The sequence below is a fragment of the Harmonia axyridis genome, chromosome 3 (assembly GCF_914767665.1).
Source record: "Harmonia axyridis chromosome 3, icHarAxyr1.1, whole genome shotgun sequence".
NCBI lineage: Eukaryota > Metazoa > Arthropoda > Insecta > Coleoptera > Coccinellidae > Harmonia > Harmonia axyridis.
Window position 1 is genome coordinate 12,464,781 of NC_059503.1, and position 22,878 is coordinate 12,487,658.

The 22,878-nt window shown below is 38.1% G+C and overlaps 2 protein-coding genes across 3 annotated transcripts in view; one reads left to right on the forward strand and one right to left on the reverse strand.

Moving 5' to 3' along the window:
* Positions 1–22,878, forward strand: part of LOC123674477 (furin-like protease 2) — a 272,487-nt gene that overhangs the window by 35,957 nt on the left and 213,652 nt on the right. For both annotated transcript variants that reach the window (XM_045609359.1, XM_045609358.1), the window contains exon 2: positions 11,795–12,098. In XM_045609359.1, the coding sequence (XP_045465315.1) occupies positions 11,916–12,098 (183 nt within the window). In that variant the 5' untranslated portion in view covers positions 11,795–11,915. The remainder of the gene's footprint in view (positions 1–11,794; positions 12,099–22,878) is intronic.
* On the reverse strand, positions 2,908–3,285 carry LOC123677167. Its single transcript, XM_045613716.1, has one exon. It carries the CDS (start codon positions 3,283–3,285, stop codon positions 2,908–2,910), a length of 378 nt encoding a protein of 125 aa, XP_045469672.1.

A 22,878-nucleotide genomic window follows, 5' to 3' on the forward strand; every position in this document is an offset into this window, starting at 1 on the left:
CTTCTTTTATTTTTTGTTTCCGTTTAATAATAGTTTAGTAATCTTTCATAGGTGCGACTCATTTCTTTGGATCCATGGGCACATGGTAGCTGTAGCTGCTGTATTATAATTAATGATATCGATGTCCAAAGATGAGCTGGATTAATACTGAGATTGAAAGACCGAAAGGCTAGGCTTTCTCTCACAAAACACATAGGATAAAATAATAAAGGAAATCACGACGTCAAAGGAATATTTTAGGTGATGTTAAAACATAACGCTCAAAGTTAGTTCCTTAACATTATTGATAATATTGGAAGTTGAACGAAAACTCAAAAGCAAGCAGGTTATTTTACATAAATGTAACTGTAGATAACAATTGTGAGGTCTATTCAACAGTAGGTACATAGTTTTGATTTTTGGATTCTGTTCTTCAAATACTTTCCAGCTTAATTTGTGTCCTAAATGTCGCTGGTATGAGGTAGTAGGTTGAATTTAATCTGGGAGCAAGTATTCTTTCTGATGATGAAAATGATGTAAATAGACCTGCTTTTATGTACCTGCATTTTATGGATGAGGACAGCAACATTATTGTGAGGGTCTTAGTACACTGTCTATCCAGTGGTACTTCAGTTTGGATCAGTTGGTAAACGAAAATACCCAACTATGTCTATGTCTATGAATAGACTCACGTCTGAACAACGCTTGCAAATAGTGCAATTTCATTTCGAAAATAATGGTTCTGTGCGGAATACGTATCGCGCACTACGTCCATTTTATTTTGTTTAGCGATGAAGCGCATTTCTGGTTGAATGGCTACGTCAACAAACAAAACTGCCGCATTTGAAGTGAAGCTAATCCTCAAGTTTATGTCGAAACACCGTTACATCCAGAAAAACTGACTGTTTGGTGCGCTTTATGGGCTGGTGGAATCATTGGTCCATACTTCTTCAAAAACGATGATGGCCAGAACGTTACAGTCAATGGTGATCGGTATAGAGCCATGATTACTAACTTTTTCATTCCTGAATTGAACAACCATGATGTCCAGGAGCTGTGGTTCCAACAAGACGCCGCAACATGTCACACAGCTCGTGCCACAATCGATTTATTGAAAGACACGTTTGGTGACCGCCTAATTTCACGTTTTGGACCTGTGAATTGGCCTCCAAGATCTTGCCATTTAACACCGCTAGACTACTTTCTGTGGGGCTATGTAAAGTCATTGGTCTATGCGGATAAGCCACAAACCCTTGACCATTTGGAAGACAACATTCGCCGTGTTATTGCCGATATACGGCCAAAAATGTTGAAAAAAGTAATCGAAAATTGGACGTGCAGATTGGACTACATCCGAGCCAGCCGTGGCGGTCATATGCCAGAAATCATATTCAAAATGTAATGCCACAAGATTATCTTGCAGATAAATAAAATTAATGTCAATCGAATAATCCACCGTTGTTTTATTGCAATTTAAAGTTCTATAGCTCTAAAAAAAAACACCCTTTATAAAGCCGTTTCTCATTATGTCTCTTAATGTTTTTCCTGCGAAGATTCTCAAAGTTTCCATCTCCACTGTTCTAAGGAGTTTCTAAGTTTTATTCATGTCACTTCGAGTCTCGATGCAGACAAAATCTGCGAAAGATTAACTCAATCAGAAAAACCAAAGTTACCGAAATCGGTAGGATGGACGGAATGGGGTGGGAGAAAGGAAGGTTCGCCTCTCCATTTCGCATTCCGAACTCTCCGAAAGGTCCCAAACTCGATTCCGTGCGATTCCAAACGCAATATGCGAAAATACGTGTCGGCTCGTCGGCGAGTCGACGACTCCTCGCAGCGGAAATGTCGTTAGTCGCGAAAGAAATCTTCAAAATGCAATTTGGCCCGGGTAATCCGCGGGCTGTCGGTCGGGAGAAAATCCCCACGGGAACAGAGACGATGCCGCCGCCGCCCCCCTCGTCTTTTCTGCATTTCTCGGATGATTGCGCGGTGCCGACGTCGAGATTAGTCGTCGTCGAATTAGTCATTCCCCCCCGAGGGCGCGGAAATGGAGACGGGCGAAAGAAGTTTCGGAAGCGCAAAAACGATAAGCCGCCACATCATAGGTATGCTAATCCATCAGAAATCTCAGATTTTTACTTTGATCTTCGACGGAGATGGCTGTCGGAACTGGTAGAAAATTTTTCCAAGGGACGTGGGAATTCAAGATGAACCGATTGCTCTTTCCAATGGACAGGAGATAGAAGCAATGAAATCCGACAATCTTTACAAATAATAATAATAACTCTTTATCATACCGAACAGGAGAGTTCCCAATTAGAGGGTACAAATAATTAAGCATTTCATAAACAAGAAAAAGACATTGAAGAAATCAAAAACTAGAAATTTTCTACAACTATAGAAATGAACTAAAGGGTGTTTTTTTTAGAGCTATAGAACTTTAAATTGCAATAAAACAACGATGGATTATTCGATTGACATGAATTTTATTTATCCGCAAGATATTCTTGTGGCATTACATTTTAAATATGATTTCTGGCATATGACCGCCACGGCTGGCTCGGATGTAGTCCAATCTGGACGTCCAATTTTCGATTACTTTTTCCAACATTTGTGGCCGTATATCGGCAATAACACGGCGAATGTTGTCTTCCAAATGGTCAAGAGTTTGTGGCTTATCCGCATAGACCAATGACTTTACATAGCCCCACAGAAAGTAGTCTAGCTGTGTTAAATCACAAAATATTGGAGGTCACCAAACGTGTCTTTCAATAAATCGATTCAATACCTCGAAAAAAAACACCCGTTATAACTATAAAACCACATCTAAACCAAGTTTATTAGCACTCTCACAAAACCGATACCCAGGTGCCCTCCGAAGCATGTTGGTCCGAGGAGTAGGCAGGACAAACGCCAGCGGATTCCTGGTCACCACTCTCGGCACCAGGAGAGCAGGAAACGGCAGTCTATCCTTCCACTAAGGAGTTTCTGTACGAATTTTGCGCCCTGCAGGGTCTGACGGGCAAGGAAGATTGAAATTTCCATTTCCTCCATGCTACCCGACAGATCAGTACCACGCTCAGGATACCTCCCTGTCTTCCTGAACATGACATATATTGGAAACCATATCAAATTAGCATAATTCAACTTGCTAACAACGAGCGAGAAGAAAACGCCTCTGAGAGCAGACAAATCATCAAATTCCCTGAAGCTTCTGAAGAGGAATCCTAATGACCTACAAAAAGAGGCACATATTTCTTCAATGCGTGAGACAAAACTCAAATCGCTGTCAAATAGGACTCCCATTTCACGAAAGCAGCTTCCAGCAGCAAACAGGTAGTCATCCAATATGATAATTAAAAGTGAGTGGCGAAGTGTAAGTAACTTCGAAGCAAATTAAAAATGATACCATTCCTCAAGCACCATCCGTAGAAAAACTCCAGACGTAAACCTTGCCGAAATTTGGCAGCGCAGAAATGGGTCGGTAGTTTTCCACAAGAGATGAATCGCCTTTTTTATATATTGGAATGATCCGAGCTCTTTTCCATCTATTGGAAAAGGTAGAGGTATGAAGGCTCATGCTTATAATGAGTTGGTGGGGCTTGGCGAGGGCTGAGCTGCACCCTCGCAACGAGGGGATCCGATCATCACAAAACGTCAGCTTATCTGGAAACTTACTCAATATCGTCATGATCTCATCCTCGGTGACAGATTGAATGATAATAATCGGCGGGAGCTGAGTTGAAATGCCGGAGTCGCTATCATCACTCCCAGCCAAGTTCTCCATATCAGAAAAGTGATCTTCAAATAAATCAACAATGTCAACGGGATCATCATACAGAGGTCTATTACTTTGAAAGAGCCCAGGTATTTTTGTAGAACGTTGCCTCTGATCCCAATATCTCCAACACGCAGAAGGATCAGACAAATACCTAGGAATGAAACAAAACCGACGAATCAACCATTCCGGCAGTGAAGTGATACCAAACATTAATCAATGATGCATTTTCCGCTGAATTATCAATTCAAAGAAGTAATATCAGTGTAACAACAATTCTGAGAAGCTGCAACAAAGGGAAATGTGAAAAATCTTGATGACTAGTTACTGATAATTGTTCAAATTAATTGATTTGTGAGAACTGAACGTTAATTATGTTTGCGTTACGCTGACCTCAACGTGAAGTTTGAAATTTTCGGATTTGTTTTGATAACTTTTTAATTTTGTAGTTTCGTTGAAAATTGTTATCAATACATCTTGATCTGTTGGTTTTTAGAAAAAAAATATTCTTGAATCTGGCAGATAGTATTTGCTCTCAAGGAAGTGAAAAACGGAATACAATATCTATTTTCTTATCAAGTTGATAATAATTGGTCACAACACTTTAGCCATTTGATACCTTTGCATTCTCGATTAGGAGGTTATTTGAAGTCGTAGATACGTTTATTGTGAGTTCGCATTCATTTAACTCAAATCTGCTTGATGCAATCAACTACCTGAGTGGAAAACTATTGACTCAGTTGAACATATAGGACACTGAATAAGCTGTATCCAGTACTTCTTGTGGTCGTCTGAATGCTGTGAATTTTGTGCATCAACAAGTCAACAAATAATTCTTTTGGTATTGGCAAAGGAATATATGAGCCAAACTGGGGTTATCCAAGCCAACCACTGGGTCTTCAGAGTTTTGCAGAAATCCTAGCTGCCTATATGGGTTGTGAGTGCAACACCAAAGATTAAATTATACTGAGCTACTTCTGACTAGTAACTTCACGTGGGCCTATTGGGAAATTGAATTCGAAGATTATCCAAATCGGACATGGGCACCGCTGAATACATCAGTGCAGTGCAGTTCCGTAAAATCTTCCATAAAGTGGATGGACACAGATCCAATTCCTGTGCTCGATGGCGGATAGACTCATTCGGGTCTTCCTCAATGCTACGCTCTTCTAGCTTCTTCTGTACGCACCGTACGGCGTCTCTGGGGATGCGAGTTATCAATAAGAGTAAACGTGGTGCGAAAACGTTCGATGGTTAATCGAATTAACTGCTCTGACGGACGATTTTGTCGACGATCAAATGGACGTAGTGCGCGATACGTATTCTGCACAGAACCATTATTTTCGAAATAAAATTGCACTATTTGCAAGCGTTGTTCAGACGTGAGTCTATTCATGATAAATTGCCAAACCAAACTGAGAATAAATCACTTGACAGCTGTTAAATCGGTCGCCATCTTGAAAAGTAATGCCAACTTAAAGTTATATACCTCGAAAAAAAAAAACACCCAATACTATTTTCTAGTCTATAAGCCACTGGGTAGGTGTCAATGTATGGATGTCTGAGCTTGCTTTCATACAGATGAAGCTTTGCCAAGACTAACTTATCGAATGGAATTTCCAGGTTAGATTTTTATGGTGAGTGTCAGATAATCTAGCACCTAAAAGCTATACCGGCTTCACTCACTTAAGCCCGTAATATTATTATGATCATGCAGACAGGACCTGAACATGAGTGACTTGGGACCCTTCACCGGTCGGCTAAAATCAAGTTTCCCTGAATTCCCTCGGACGTCGACGTCGGACAACAAACCGACGCCTCTCCCTCCCCCTGGGTCAGATTCCCCCTTACCTCTGCGGCCTGTCCCGGCGAATTTTAATCTCTCCGTAGGATTCCTCCGCAGGCGTCGATTTTTCATCCGGCCGTCCTACGTCTGAGAATACGTAACGACGCAATTAAAAGGCTTTCCCGCGTCCCGATCCATCAGGACGTCGGAAAACACGGGGACGTTCGCGAATTTCCGGCAAATTAGACGGCCATTATGGATACGATTGTTTCGGATAAATGGCGCGTTCTCTCGCTTTTGTCGGCGAAATTATCATACGATTGCCATTTATCGGTAACGGTGTTATCGAGTGAGCGCCGCGGGGTAGTTTGGGATGGGCGGCCATCGTCGGATGTAGCGAGTCTTTCGGATTTAATGGTTCTTGCGTAGCCTGTTCGAACGTGTTCGCGTTGCCGATTCTTCGTGAATAATGCGACGAGAAGAGGTTCAATCGCCGACATAAAATTAATCAATTCATTGCGATACGCTTTCGGAAAACTAACCGACGGTTTGTCGATGTTCGTTGTTCTTAGTTTGAATCCTATGGTTTATCAAAGAACTGTTAATTGATGTAGCTTATGGCTTTCTTTTCTTAGCCAATACCTCCTAGATAAGCTCAAAGACCAATGTTTCGTACCGCGATTAGTTTATCGCGATATTTGACTCAATCTTTAGAATCAAGTCTGTTCTGACCAATAGGTATGGCCACAACCCAAATATAATCGATGCTGTGTATAAACACCGATTCTGTGATTATCTGCGCTGAGATAATCGAAGTGAAGAAGGATAGGTCTAGGATAACACTAAATATTATTTCTTGCACTAAGTTTATTTTCTGTCATCCAACTTGATACAGGTTTATACAACGTTGAGTATATAAAAAGTAAATCTGACCTTCTTCGTTAGAAGGGATTCCCTCTTAGACTAGAAGTACTCAAACCAAGATTTTCTAGGTGATATTGTCTTAGTGCCTGAAAAGTCAACACTTCATAGTACATGGGCGAACAACTTTGCTTCCGCCGTTATTTATGTTGAGGCTTTATTGTAAAAAAAAACTGGTTATACATTTATGATTCAAAGTATTCTCCATCGTGCAGCTACTTTCTCCCATCTTTCGGGCAGCGTACGAAGAAACTGGTCATCTTTTGAAGCAATCCACGAATCGGTCCAATTTTTTACTTCTTCATAAGACCAAAAATGCTGATCAGCCAGGCCTTGTGCCATTGATACGAAACAAGTGATAGTCCGAGGAAGAAAAGTCTGGAGAATACAGTGGGTGTGGAAGGACTTCCCTTTTCAACGTTTCTGAGTATGTCTTGACCACTTTCGCAACATGGGGTCGAGCATTGTCATGCTTTAAAATCACTTGATCAAGCCTTTGATTCTGGTATCCACGCAGTGCGAATACTATATGATTCGATTCCTCTTCTAAATTTAAAGGCAAAGGTTCACGTCTCGTTGCTAGATTAGATAAAGGTATGTACTAATCGCCAAACTGCAAGCAAATGCTAATGAAAGAACTTTTATTTTTTCAAATTTTCTAAGGGTTAAGAATGGAAAATTTTACGAAAATTTTTTAGGTGAGATCGAAATTCTGCTAAACATGGATCGTCAATTCTGGCACCGCTTACCGATTTTGCGTAGACCTCACAGTTTTGAGGAAATTCGAACTCAGATTTGGGAAAAAATTGAATTTCCATCCAAAAATCGTTATATCTCCTAAATTATTCGTCACAGACCCCTCAAATAAAAACGTTTTTTGAACATCGGATCCTGATCTGAAAGATGGTGAGGTTTCAAGGGCGTAGCTTACGTCCAGGAGTAGTTGCAGCCTAGGGAATTACATCCATTTTTTTCCAAAAATCATATTTTTACCTATAATTTCTGAAATAATGTACTAATCGCCAAACTGCAAGCTTTTTCGTGATCTAGATAGTCGAATCAATCGATAAAATGGTACAATAGTCCCATGAAAGAACTTTTATTTTTTTCCAATTTCCCTAGGTATGGAAAATTGAGATCGAAATTCTGCTAAACATGGATCGTCAATTCTGGCACCGCTTACCGATTTTGCGTAGACCTCACAGTTTTGAGGAAATTCGAACTCGAAATTTGGGAAAAAATTGAATTTCCATCCAAAAATCGTTATATCTTCTAAATTATTCGTCATAGACCCTTCAAATAAAAAGTTTTTTGAACATCGAGTTTTGATCAGAAACATAGTGAGGTTTCAAAGGCATAGCTTACGTCCAGGAGAAGTTGCAAGATCCCGCATTTGTGCGATCGGATTCCCTAGTCAGTATAGTTTTTCCAACAATTTTGTGAAAAGAAGGACTTCAAAAATCCCTTTAAGCAGACTTGTGAATTGCAAGAAATTCACCGAATGTAAATATATCATATTTTGCGAAACAGAAAACTCATTCCTAGATACTTTTTGTGAATGTCAATCATTACATCGGTTGAAAGGCGATCCATGCTAATATATTGAGCGATCTTTGTTAAATACGTTTTCCGTAAAAAACCTCCAATCAGAACTGAATACTACGAGCTGATTGGATTGTACGTATTATGTACTATGTTGCAAAACGATTGTCTGCTATCACATTCCAATCAATAATGAGGCATCGTCGGTTCTCTGGGAATTCGTGGAAACAGACTGCCAGGCTTGCTGTCTGTCAAGTTACTCACGTCAGCTGTATCCAATTAAATTCTATGGTCAACGCTGATCCCGCAGCAATAGCGTTAGTTTCGTTTTGATCTGTACTATGGAGGATATAACAAATATCCACGATTTTTTATTGTTATTTTTGTTAATGTATTGTTTTGGTCAGTTTTAATTGGTCTTTGGTCGAAATGAATGATACTGCAGTGTATTGGTAAAGTCATAATAGGTACTCGATATAATACAGATTTGTTTCACATTGATAATGTTATTCTATAAGGTGTGTGAATAAGTCTTTCCCGTTTTTTTTCAAATTTTGAGCCTTTATTGTGAAAAAATGGTTACAAATGAATTATTGAAAGTATTGGCCATCGCTAGATACAACTTTTCCCCATCTTTCTGGCAACATACGAATCCCGTTGCGAAAAAATTCGACCGGTTTGGCCTCTATCCAGTCATCCACCCATTTTTTGGCTTCCTCGTAGGAATGGAAGTGCTGGTCAGCCAGGCCATGCGTCATCGATCTGAAGAGATGGTAATCAGACGGAGCAATGTCTGGACTATACGGCGGGTGGGGTAGGACTTCCCATTTGAGCGTTTCTAAGTATGTTTTCACCGGCTGTGCAACATGTGGGCGAGCATTGTCATGTTGCAAAATAACTTTGTCGTGCCTGTCGGAGTATTGTGGCCGTTTTTCTCGCAGTGCGCGGCTCAAACGCATCAATTGTCGTCGATAGACCTCGCCTGTGATCCTTTCATTCGGTTTCAGAAGCTCATAGTAAACCACACCTAGCTGGTCCCACCATATACAGAGCATGAGCTTGGCGCCATGAATATTTGGCTTGGCCGTCGATGATGATGCATGGCCGGGTAGTCCCCATGATTTTCTTCGCTTCGGATTATCGTAACGGATCCACTTTTCATCGCCAGTCACGATACGATGCAGAAAACCCTTTCTTTTATGTCGCTGAAGCAGCTGTTCGCAAGTGAAAAAACGCCGTTCGACGTCTCTCAGCTTCAGTTCGTACGGCACCCAATTTCCTTGCTTTTGGATCATTCCCATGGCTTTCAAACGCTTGTAAATGGTTGTTAGGTCAACTCCCAATGCTTCAGCAAGTTCTTCTTGCGTTTGACACGAATCTTCATCAAGCAAAGTCGCCAATTCTTGATCTTCAAAGATTTGCGGCCGCCCGGAACGCTCCTTGTCTTCCACGTCGAAATCGCCACTTTTGAAGCGTCGAAACCATCCGCGAACACTTGAATCATCGACACAACCTTCTCCATAAGCTTCCTGAAGCAACCGATGCGCCTCGGCAGCAGATTTCTTCAAATTGAACCAATAAAGTGAAACTTCCCGCAAATGACGTCGACTCGGCTCAAATTTCGACATTTTCACGATTTCAAAAATTTATGATGCGAAAAAATTTCAACTAATGTGTTAGTGTGGAATTGTTGACAGATGAATAAGCTTTGATTATGACATATGTAACCATTAAATACTCGCACAGTATTGGTGGCGCCATCTCTTACAAAAAACCGGAAAGACTTATTCACACACCTGATATATTCTTATGAAGATGTCTTTTGTGATTGACAGTTGAAAAAGCGACTAGACTACAGCTTAGCAATCCTGTTATGAAAGCCTTCAGAATTAAAATGAGAATATTTATCGCTTCACTTTGTAGAGTTGTCTTAGCAACTATAAGAAATGAGAGTAGTTAATAGTTCGAATTTGGAACATTTTGTTACTAGACCGTATTTTCATTTAAATCCAAGGATGCATTTTAATAAGTGAAATCAAGTTATACAATTTTAATCAGCTTGAATATGGAACTGTTCTGGAGAATATAGGTTTGAAATAATGACCCAAACAGTTGAGCCACATTTCATATGAGAAGGGTATCTCTAAAAACAATTCTCATTTCGAGAAAATTTGTAGACATAAAGGGCATTATTAAGAGTTATCGGAAATGGAATATAAAGCTTAATAGGTGTTATTAGTACTTGTTCCTACTTTTACTTAATTACATATACTATAATTATACGAATTGTCAAAAAGTATCATAACATGCAAGTACCTTTCAATTACACCATTGTGATAAAAACAAATAAAACTCATGTTATATTTTATTCAGACTGTAGATCGTCCATTTTAGTAGCAATGCTTTCACTATCATTGAATTTGTGTTCATCAATTATTTGTTTGAAGTTGTCAGGCATATAAAGTTCGTATCTTTCATTAAAGAACAAAATTATTATTTTTTCGAGTGTTATATTGCTGTTATTAATAATTTGGTGTAAATTAATTGTAGTTAGTATCGGAATAGCTGCTTCACATCAGTAATTTTCTCATTTTTTAAAAAAACTAAGATATTTGGACTAAATTGGAGGTACAAACGAAAACGAAAGATTCTTCGTATCATTTTAAGACAAGCCCATAAACACGGACCTGCACACTTTTTTCAGCTCTCATAACAACCTTTTCTTTACAAGATATTCTTTTTGAATTTGGCATAGGTAATTCCAATTTGAAGTTTTTATTAGGGGATATGCTATTTTCGAATGCATATTTAAAAAGTGATATTTTTTCAGGAACAGTGCTCGCTTTTTTCCTCAAGAACTTTCTTTAGTGTACCACTGGTCGTTTAGAAATGTGAAAAGGAAATTTTGGTCCAGTACTACACTTTTCGGTTCCGTAGTTTTTTGTTACCGATTTCGTTTAAAAAAGTCTTACCTTACTTCATTTTTCGTCGATTTTAACTACGTTGACCAAGTTTGATTTAAATTTTGGATTTTCATCAGAAAATTATATGATATATGTATAAAAAATCAAAACTATGCTGTATTCGATGTTGAATAAGAAAAAGTATGATTTGAAATTTGGGAATGAAGAAAAAAATATTAAATTTCTAATATAAATTTGCCAGCAACTTTCAAATTCCTTTAATTTGGCATGACAAAATTATTTTAAAAAATTTGCCAAATTCCTTCTTCATTTCCCAAAAAAGTTCTCGTTAGAATGCAGGCACAAATTTTGTTTCAGTAGATTTTGATTTGAAAGTGGGTAAAAAGCAAAGCCAGGAAAGTAATACATTAAATATTTTTCAATTGCAATTAAACACAAAATTTCAGTAGAAAATGTAATTAGAAATTATGTTTGAAATGTCCTCCACCATTCCTTACTTATACAAGCACGTGCCCTCCCTTCTTTCTAACGGTGTTGGATCCGGATTTCTTGCTGGCCACGAAAATAATCCAGAATTTTAATCGAATTTGGTCAACGTAGAAAAAATTGAAGAGAAATGAAGTAAGGTGAGAAATCTTTCAGAAATCACAAGAACTCAAATATCTCGTAAATTGTTGAATTTTGGTTATCACTGAATATGACTCAAACGACACCAAATGAGTCATACTAACAAGTCCTCCAAGGTTCTCGCTCAATTTTGAAGCACCCTATGGTCAACTGAACCAGTGCCTGACTTCAAATCCTTACTATTCCCCGAATATTTTCCCCACCAATTTTTTAACACAGATTTGTTTTTTTTTTCAGATCGGAGAAGCTTCTGCAACCAACCCTCAATCACCTCCAGACGGCCCGCATCCCCTTCCGAGCCAGCTGCGACACCGTTCTAACAACCTTCGGAACACGACGACCAAGTCCGAGATTTATTATGTTTTTGACGGATTTCCTCAGACTGATAGTTTGTGCTTGCGTTTTCGGGGCTTCGTTTTCGCGCGTCGACGGCTCGGACAGGCCGCGCGTTTACATGAACGAGTTCGCCGTCCGCATCCCCCAGGGAGAAGAGGCGGCCAATTCCATAGCGGCCAAGCACGGATTCATCAATCGGGGACAGGTGAGTCGAGTTTCCTTCTCCTACTTCGTTGGCCCGTGTTCGGGACGCAGATCGTTAAAATTGAAGATGATGTATGTTTCGGGTGTACTTCAGGGGTACGTTCGGGGGCCATTAATATTTGTTTGATTTTTTAATTGGTTGATTGTTTGAGACCATATATTGCAGTTGATCAGGAAAGTTGTTGTATGGTTGTACAGCGTGCTACTTACATTTTTTCTCTAGCTGTGCTACTTGCTATTTTCAAACATGGACTATCTCGGTTATTGCAGTTTTTTTTCTATTTATGGTACAAACATATTGCATCAGTTGAAATCATTTAGAATGGGAGGTCCAGTCAGGATAATGTGTTGTTATAAGTAATTATTACAAATGATTCAACTTCTACTTCGAATTTTCTTTTCGGGATAAACTCGGCAATAACTTGAAAACCTGAGACCAAAAAAGAAGATTGATCTCTCTGCTTTATGAATTTTTTGAGGATTCGTGTCTCCAAGTTATCTTTTATCGGAGCGTAAAATGATTTCACATTTCATCCTGACGATGAGTATATATTCTTATAAGAACTAATAAATATGAAGCATTTTGATATAGAAAATTACGAGTTCTACTTTATTTATTTTATCGTTTCCAATGAAGCATACTGTGTGACCTGTAGAACTCTCTAGAGCTCCAGTAGAGCAGTAGTCTCCACCCCAGGCTATCAAACAATATCGAAGAACAAACGAAGAAATATAAACGACCATCAAATTGTTCTTAGATAAACTTTCTGTAGAAAATGTATGCATTAATGATCTCTTTTCTTCACATATAATATTTTATGTGGTCAAATGACTACATCTCATTGATGATACTGCTTATATTCTGGAGCAAGTGCTAATTCAGTAGATATTTATCACTTATTTCTTATATTGACTTTAAAAACGAGTACAGTATCATTTGCACAACTAATTATTCCCTCTCTACATTTACAAATTTTAGTGATATCATTAATATAGAACAAAAAAGTATTGGCCCCAGAACCGTTCCCTGGGGGAAACCTATCTATCCTCATCACAGCTGTACAACTCACCTGCTCTCCCAATCTAACTATTCGAACTCTACCAGTCATATAATGTACCAACAGGTTGTAAGCATAACCTAGAACACAAACATCGTTTAGTTTCTGGAGCAGAATTTTATGAGAAACAGCGTCAAACGCTTTGACAAAGTTCAATAAGACCTCCAAGAACTTCGCCGACTCGTCTAGGGCCCCAATTATATAAATATTTTAGAAATTCAGAAACCGCATCTTCAGTATTAGAATCTCGCATGAAGCCAAATTATTTATCTGATGAAACGTTGTTGGCGATCAAAATCTCACTAATCGCACTTTTTAAAATTTTGTTTCGTTCATTGAAGCCTTTCTGAAAAACATAACACAGTAGATTTCTCTTTTCTCAATGACATTGATTTCAGTACCTTTCACCTGAGGTGGTTATAAGGCAAAATACAAAAAAATTATTGCAGTGTCTTCTTCAATTTGGACAAATTTTGTTGTTACATCATTAATATAAACTGGTTTATTAAAAAAAATAATATAAGAAAAATAAATCATATTGTTGAGTCATTTGAGTACGCCATTGGATTCTACGAATAAATATCTATTGAAACTATCCATTTTCAACTATTTCAATATATTCTTCAAGATCCGAGATATAATCGATGTTTGAAAATAGCATATTTTGAAGAGATTACCTTATAATATAAAAGCTATAAAAGATAGAGTGAATATTTCAACGAAAATACCCTATTTGTTATGCAATTTCGTTGAAACGCCACATTTCAACCTTCCATTTCAACTTTTCATTAGAAAAAAAAGATTTATCACCTCGAAAGAAAACATTTATATTTGAATACAAAATTTAAAGATTTCGTGTCCATTGCACAATATGGCAACATATTATATGGATAGGAATGGACGTCAAATCTGTCACCATGATTAGGTAAACAAAGATAATTTGATCAGGTTAGATTAGGAGTCAACGACCAACGAAAAGAGACAGAACAGCACGGCTTTCATATCTGTCTTATCATATTTTGCATTGGATTGGTTGTACAAGATATCCTCCAATGCGTTGTTGTCACTTTGTCTGCAGTAACGAAGATATTCGACAATTTTTGAAAACTGAATTTAAATAGTTTCTGCAGGTGATTAAAAAAAAATCACGAATAAAACCTATGATAGTTAAGTAATAACCAAATTCAGAAGAAATCTCAAGCTGTAAATTAAATCCATCAAGAATTGATTGAACATTGAACTGTGACATAGTTGGGAACTGATTACCCCGAAGTGCCACCTTCCGGGCATAATCCGCGGCTCTCATTATTCACAATGAAACGAGAAAAACACCTGCTCGCCTTATATAAACTCAGCGCTTCCTTCGCCGTTCAATAGATCAATCCAGTAATGAGTTTCTGCAAAATCAATCTGAAAACTCGACTCAATACCCCAATGACATCTCATCATGGACGAGTGGTACATTCAGAATCTCTGAGTTTGACACTTCTTCAATTACTCCGCGAACATGATGGATTCTCCCGCTAACTATTTCCCAACTGAAAACATTAATCACCACTGTGTATTCCTCGGTTGTTATCGTGAATTTAATTGAAAAAGTATATGAATCGATTCTTCCAGTTCCCTCGAACGGATTCAACTCCAATATAAACTGTTCTGAATGCGGCAGCCTACTCTCTGCGTGCACGTCTCACTTCATCAAGCCCCAGGGTTCCCTTTCATTCCGATTAATTGTATTGTTTCACCACCTCATTAGATGACACAAAGGGCCCCTCCGCGATATACGCGAATCATGTGAAAATTTAATGAACTACTGTACGCTGAAGTACCACCTAATTGTTTTTCTTGTTTGGCGAAAAAAAAGTCTAACCGGTCGAGACGCGTGAGGCCGTGCTGATAAAAGCTCATTTCCAGAGGGCTTGGAGTAGATCAAGCGAGAAATAATTGACTTGGAGAGAGCGCACTTTTTTTTTCGTCGTTTTTCGCGATTTTTGTATCATGCATTCCGCTCCGCTCTCTCGGTTGTGACTTTACTCAACTTTGGCGCATAATTGAAAGGGATTTTAGGGTCGAGGTGAATAATTAGCTTCCACTGGATTATTTGAAGTTGACAGTTTGGAATGTGCAGCATCCGAAAATGGTGGGATGAAAGAGCTCTTCAGGAGTTCTGTAAAAGCTATTGACGTTGAATTAGGTACCAGAGCGGTTGTTGAACCGTAATTCTTGAAAACTATCTATCCATTTACAGTTTTATATTTCCCTGAATATCGTGAATTAATGCTATAAAAGAATTTCACGTTTTATAGCGTTGATTTTATAAGTGGTCAACTTCAAAATTGTGTTAAAGATATTGATGTTCCTATACATAAAAGAATAGGAAGAAAGTTCGGTGAAAAAGTCTTAGGATGAGCAACACTTGAAGGAAACAAAAAACAAACATAGTCAACAACAGAAGCCAGCCCTTCATTTGTAGTTCCAGTAGGAAGACCCATTGGGTTTTCGGGCAACAACCATCACCACTTGGGAAGCTGTAGCTACCTGCGTGACATCCGAGTTCAGGAACAATAATCATGTGGAAAGGGTAACGAGGAGATTGTTCAGAAAACAAGGAAAAATAATAAGGGCATAATATCATCAAGGAGAGGTGTAAATCGTAGACACGTGTTTCTGGCTTTCGGTCCTCATAGATACTGTCCGTGAGAGAGGACGAGAATTAATCTAAAAAAGTCAGAGGTCATGTTAATCTCGAAGAGCAATAATATAGCAGCCAACATGGTTCTGCAGGGCCAGTGCAAATACATGTATGTACTTGGGATGCTGGATAACTGACAGTCTAGACCCAGACCTCGAAATAAGGCCAAGAATAATAGAGCTTAGCTGATAAGCATTTGAATGAATGAAAAGACTTCTAATATTTCAAATGGTTAAATGCTATGCACTCTGTTCTTTTAAATGGGATGAAAGCTGGACACTCAAGTTAGCAACTCTGAGGGGAATCGACGCTTTTGAAATGTGGTTCGCTGAATGCTCAAGATTTCTTGGAAAGATAATGTGTGGAATGAGAAGGACCTTAACCTTAGTAGTAAAGATATAGAGCTATTAACATGCTTCGAACACTTGTTGGGGGGTGATTAGTATCAATTACCCCAGTAGATTATGAAGGGAAAAAAAGAGGGAAAACGAAGACCAGCAAGGAGACAAAACTCATGGATGAAGAATATAAGAGATTGGACAAGGATGAATGAATGAATGAAATTTGGCTCTAATGAAGAAGGGATTGCTGAGGTTTAAGACAATTTCGAAAGAAGGGACGAATCTTTCTACAGAAGAGATATTGAAAATTATGAGTAATACATAATAATGTTGGAATACATGTATCACACTTGAAGGTTACTAAGTCGATTAAGGTAGAATTTTTGAGGAAAAAAAGTGTTTTTATTGATTGAGCCCAGGGCTTATTGGGTCAAATGTTATAGCAATTAAAAAAAAAAGGTGTCTGATCGAGAATAACAGTCAAACAGTGGATAACGGTTTGAAATACTCTAAAACTCAAATATGCAATCAAAACAATGGTATTCATCCGTCAAACCCCGTCAAAATATACAGGGTGTTTCTAAATTGGAGAAAAAAGTCTTATAAACATAGAATAGCAAAAGCTTTGTTTTCGAGATACAATGTTTTTTTATGTGATGAGTGTACCAGTTATAGATTGGGTGAATAAGTACCAAAACTTATAATTGATTCATTCAACACAATTTACTTACTGGAACTTCATAATAATTTGGATTCTCCTTAGGATTACAAGGGAATTTTTTGAATTGTTCCTCGAAATCGGTAGCAGATACGATAAAACTGCAAGACACCAAAAAGTGTAATACTAGGCCAAAGGTTCTTTTTACATTTTTCTAAACTACTAGTTTTCTACCAAAAAAAAGTTCTCGAGGAAAGAAGCGGGCACTGTTCGAGAAAAAATATCACCTTGTAGATTTGCATTGAAAATGAGCATATCACATGATGAAAACTTTAAATTGGAATATCTATGCCAAATTTGAGTTGAATATCTTGTGAAGGAAAGGTGCTGTTAGAGAGAAACTTGAAAAAAAATCAAACTTCTATCTAGGTGTTTTTCCTTTCTTAAAATAATCCGGGGAATCTGCCAACTTCGTTCGCACCTCCAATTCAGAAACACCCTGTATAAATCAACATAGCTAGTGTAATTTTGGTATTCTCATCATCGAAGGTGGTAACAATAGAAATTGAGGAATGTCTGTTTTCTTTAATTAATATAATCTCAAGATAGACTAAGTATATTCTGGTGCTCATCGGATCGATTGCACAATCAGGAAAATCCCAGCGTTCTGGGAAACAACTACTACATCCGCGATGGAGAAAATCACGTATTCGGAAACGCCATTTCCACACTGCACGAAGTGGCCGTTTTCGCTGATATTGTTAAAATCCATTTTTTACTGTGCTAAAGTGCAGCGCTGTTTTGTGTACGTTTACTTGAATTTCTGAATCTGCCTCTTCGTCGGTGTTGAAGTTCTGTTTGTTTCCAGGAATGCAATTACGTGTTTAATTTCGCTCGGCCAGTGGCAGAACAAAAGGTTATGTCCATTTTGGACCGATTGCTGAGTTTCATTTCCGCATAGGAGCATTCTTAGAATTGTCCGCGTTTTTAACGACGTAGCTCCGAGGGCTCCACGGGCAGATGGAAAGAATTTCATCATGTACTTTCGTTTGTCGTGGACATTTTAATATTGACATTATGAAGTCTGTTTTGAGCTGGAGCTGAAATGAGATGAACATGTAACTGCAGCATGAACAAAAATTAGTGTCAGTTCTTGATTATATTCGTGCGCTCAATTCGGCCGACTTGATTAAACAATTTCGTTTTGTCATTTTATGAGAATGCTGTTCAATTATGGGAAAATGAATTGTTCTTTGATTTCAAGGCTTTAGAATGCATGTATGAAGTTATCAAGTCAGAAAAATAAATACGTTATGACAATCATTGAAGCAATTAAACAGGGTGTTCCTGAATTAGAGGAAGAACCGAAAAAAAAGTTTTATAAACTTGAGCCCTAAAACGTTTTGCGTAAAGTGGTAAAGTTGGATATTTGAAGTTTTTTCTCATAGCACCTTCCCTTCACAATATATTCAATCCAAATTTGGCATACATTTTCCAATTTGAAGTTTTAATCATGTGCTATGGTAATATTAAATACAAATCTACAGGGTGATACTTTTTCTGGAACAGTGCCCTCTTCTTTACCCCAAAACTTTTTTTGGAGGACCACTAGTAGTTTAGAAAAATGTAAAAAGAAACTTTGGTTTCGTACAACACTTGTTGGTCTCTTGTAGTTTTATCATATCTGCTGCCTATTTCTAGAATTCCTCAGGATAATCTAAATTATTACTAAGATTCGGTTTGTAAGCTGTGATATATAAATTAATTTTAAATGTAAAAGGTAATTGAGTTCACTTGATGAAGGTTTTTGGATACAAATATGAGTATAAAAAATTTGACAACATTTAGTCCGTTTTCCTTCACAACATAATTTATCTTCATGATATATTCGAGTTTTGTCTTGAAATAGAATTCCAATAGTGACGAAATAATAATGACCAACTTAAATAAAATTCAAAATAACCAAAACTGTACAAATAGAGTAAACGGTTAGATAACCAATTGAATAACTAAATTAACATAAAGACAGACGTACGTTTCGGAATGTTTCTATAATACAATTTTTCCTCATCAGTGGCTTATAGTTCAAAAACTCAATTTACCAACTTGCAACTTACCTACTTCACAAGAATTGCAATTGAGGAATCTCAAAACTAACTGACAATAAATGGTTCGCTAATTTGAATTCACAGAAAAACAATTAGGACAGGTAGTCATTGATTTTTTTCTTGTTATTCTCGTAAAATACAAATACCAATCGACATTTACAATTGAAAAACAATTTTAGAAATTTCAAATTATCTTTTGGTTGATTGAGATAAAATGAAAGATAAATTTAAAATTCTTTGAAATTTAAGATAAATAGTTTCTTGGCGTGCAGACAAATTTTCAATTCTGGAAAAAGTACTTCCTTGAGCGGGACTCGAACCCGCAGCCTCCAATCACTAGTCCAGCGCTCTAACCACTAAGCCACCGAGGAAGCTGAATATTTTTTCTCGGGGGCTTAGAGGTTAGAGCGCTGGACTAGTGATTCGGAGGTTACGGGTTCGAGTCTCGCTCGAGTTTAGCATGTAAAGGGTGTTTTTTTAGAGCTATAGAACTTTAAATTGCAATAAAACAACGATGGATTATTTGATTGACATGAATTTTATTTATTCGCAAGATAATCTTGTGGCATTACATTTTAAAAATGATTTTTGGCATATGACCGCCACGGCTGGCTCGGATGTAGTCTAATCTGGACGTCGAATTTTCGATTACTTTTTCCAACATTTGTGGCCGTATATCGGCAATAACACGGCGAATGTTGTCTTCCAAATGGTCAAGGGTTTGTGGCTTATCCGCATAGACCAATGACTTTACATAGCCCCACAGAAAGTAGTCTAGCGGTGTTTAATCAAAAGATCTTGGAGGCCAATTCACATGTCCAAAACGTGAAATCAGGCGGTCACCAAACGTGTCCTTCAATAAATCGATTGTGGCACGAGCTGTGTGACATGTTGCGCCGTCTTGTTGGAACCACAGCTCCTGGATATCATGGTTGTTCAATTCAGGAATGAAAAAGTTAGTAATCATGGCTCTATACCGATCACCATTGACTGTAACGTTCTGGCCATCATCGTTTTTGAAGAAGTACGGACCAATGATTTCACCAGCCCATAAAGCGCACCAAACAGTCAGTTTTTCTGGATGTAACGGTGTTTCGACATACACTTGCGGATAAGCTTCACTCCAAATGCGGCAGTTTTGTTTGTTGACGTAGCCATTCAACCAGAAGTGCGCTTCATCGCTAAACAAAATAAAATGGACGTAGTGCGCGATACGTATTCCGCAAAGAACCATTATTTTCGAAATAAAATTGTACTATTTGCAATCGTTGTTCAGGCGTGAGCCTATTCATGATGAATTGCCAAACCAAACTGAGAATAAATCACTTGACAGCTGTTAAATCGGTCACCATCTTGAACAGTAATGCCAACTTAAAGTTATATACCTCGAAAAAAAAAACACCCGGTATATGGCTAGGGAAGTTCGGTCAGGTTTGGGATAATCCCAATCATCCTATAATTGATTTGATATGCATCGGATCCAAATGCGCAGGACCAGAAATCCATACTTTCCGCGCTTTGTACGACCGACAACGGACGCGTTCCCGTAAACAATAGATGCAACCGCTGAAAGGAATCGGCATTGAGGCCCGTACAAAAATCTCACTCCGCCCCGTCGTCGAAATGACGATCCTCACACCGACAGGTGAAATTTACTGCCGTAATTCTATGTCGCATAAATAATGCCGCGCCCGCCCCGTCAGGAAATATAACGACGCCAACTATTTTCAATTACAGGGCAACTCGAAAGTACGGCCCTTTGATCTCTTCGGCTCGAGTGTTCATTAAAGTCTCGGAAGTTCGGGATATTAGGATATAACGTTACTTAATACGGGGGACCCCCTCCCGTCCGTCTGTCTCTCACTCTCTCTCTGTGATCACGCCGGCATTCTGTGCGCGCGTACAGAGACTCGCGTCTCTCAAATTAGAGAATTCGAGTCGGAAAAATTGGACTGTGTAAAGCGATTCGTCACTTTGACGTCCGTATATAGAGTATATACGGTCCGTTTCAGTTTCATCGTTCAACCGTACTAATCGGCGGCATTTTCGAATTTACAGCGTTCTGTTTTGCCGCGGCCTTTTCGAATGCGACAACAACGTTGTCGGGTTTGGGGGGGATCGGTTTCGGTGAATGCTGAAAGCGAAACCTTTGACCTAACATCGAAAATTAACTCGTTTTCGGTGATTATGCCCGTGGAACTTGTTAGTGAATGAAGGATCACCCTTGTAGTTATGCACTCAACATGTTTTTAAAGTGGGGAAATTGGGTTTTGTTATCGTTTGAAGTCGGGAACTCGGTTACTGTAATAACAAGTTGAAAAGTTCGGCTCGGGTTCAGTAGAGCTTCGTTTAACTTCGTCAAATCACTGCTTTTTATCTCGGCTGAAGTAGAATAAACTCGATTTCCGCAAATTTTGATATAACATAAGGATTGTTTCGCTACAATGTGGCTCCATCAGTTGAGGGTTTTTCAATAAGAATGATACGATTTAATGGCAACACTGTATTATTTCTTTGACTTATCTTAAGTCATTTGTTATATTGTCAATAGGTTATGTAAATTGATCATGGAAAGTAACACGTTTCAATAACTTTTAGAAATTGTAAAATTGTTTTATCAAAATGATAAATGACATCATTCAATTCATCAACAAACTATTTATTTTTTTTTTAAATTTGTCATGTGGAAAAGTCCTTTTTGCGGAACTCGCTTTTCAAGTTCCTCTCGTGAAAATATTGAACTCTCCCCACTTATTCCACAATATATATTTCTAAAGTATAATTCATGGAAATATCACAAGAAATAGTAATTTTTTCTGAAGAATATCATGGCTTCTAGATCAAAATGTATTGAACATTCATGAAAAATGCAACATTTTTCAGTATAGTTTTTGGCAACAGAATGTTTTCGCGATGCAATTTTTGCTCTACATTGTAATGATCGCTGTTATTTTACGGTATGAGAGGAATATTGAGGAAAACATCGAATGTAAATAATTTCAATGAAGTTTGCCGTCGCAAAATGGTGGATGCGAAGCTCTTAGATTCATTTAGGTATATTTTCAAATTTTTATTCTGGGATTGTTTTAGGTCATGAACCTTTGACGTAGTTTAATAAACAACCCCCACACGTTTCATGGTCCTTGGATGTTTGGTGTAGTAATATATAAAGGACAAACATACTTATATCCACCTTACCTCAGTAGGCAGAAATCAGCAAATCAGCACAACTTATCACATCGAAACATCGAGATAATTTTGGAATAAAGCCATTACAAATCCTCGCCATTTCAAATCCAGCAGTTTCTGCCAATAGAACCGATATTGATTTCATATTCCAAGACCACAAAGATCCAACGGAGAATATTCAAATACGAAAAATGGGGTCGTCGTTCATTGAGTCGTCTTTTTCCAATCTGCCGAAAGGAATCCAATCATACAGCCCGTCGAAGTGTAATCGAAAAAAGAATTGGCCGATCGCGGCGTTTCATGTTTTGGACCGATGAAGTGGTAAATCAACATTTAGGCCCCTGGACCGTTAGGGCTCGGTCAGAGAAAAGATCTCATAGTCGATAATTACCAAAAAGAAAATAGGTTCGTTTCGACAACCCTTCCGAGGTTAATTGTCTTCCGGAAACAGATCAATTTGGACCCCGTTAAAAAAAAACAACGGTACAAAGTGTGGGTGGTTCAATGGTCCGTTTTAATTGCCAATATCGAAATGTCTTGAATTATTCGAGGGTTGAGCAAATTTGTATCTTACAATCGCTATATAAGGTGTAGTAACAAGAAATAAAAGAAATTTATTCGATGACTTTTGCTAATTTGAAGATAATATAATTATGCCTCTCTCGTCCCTATTGGCAAAAAATTGCGACAGTCGATTTTCACAAGCCGCTGTTGAAGCAAAATTTTCACCAGCAA

Coding starts and splice junctions, on each gene's coding strand:
- LOC123677167 (XM_045613716.1), bottom strand. CDS start 3,285: ATGGGAGTCCTATTTGACAGCGATTTGAGTTTTGTCTCACGCATTGAA.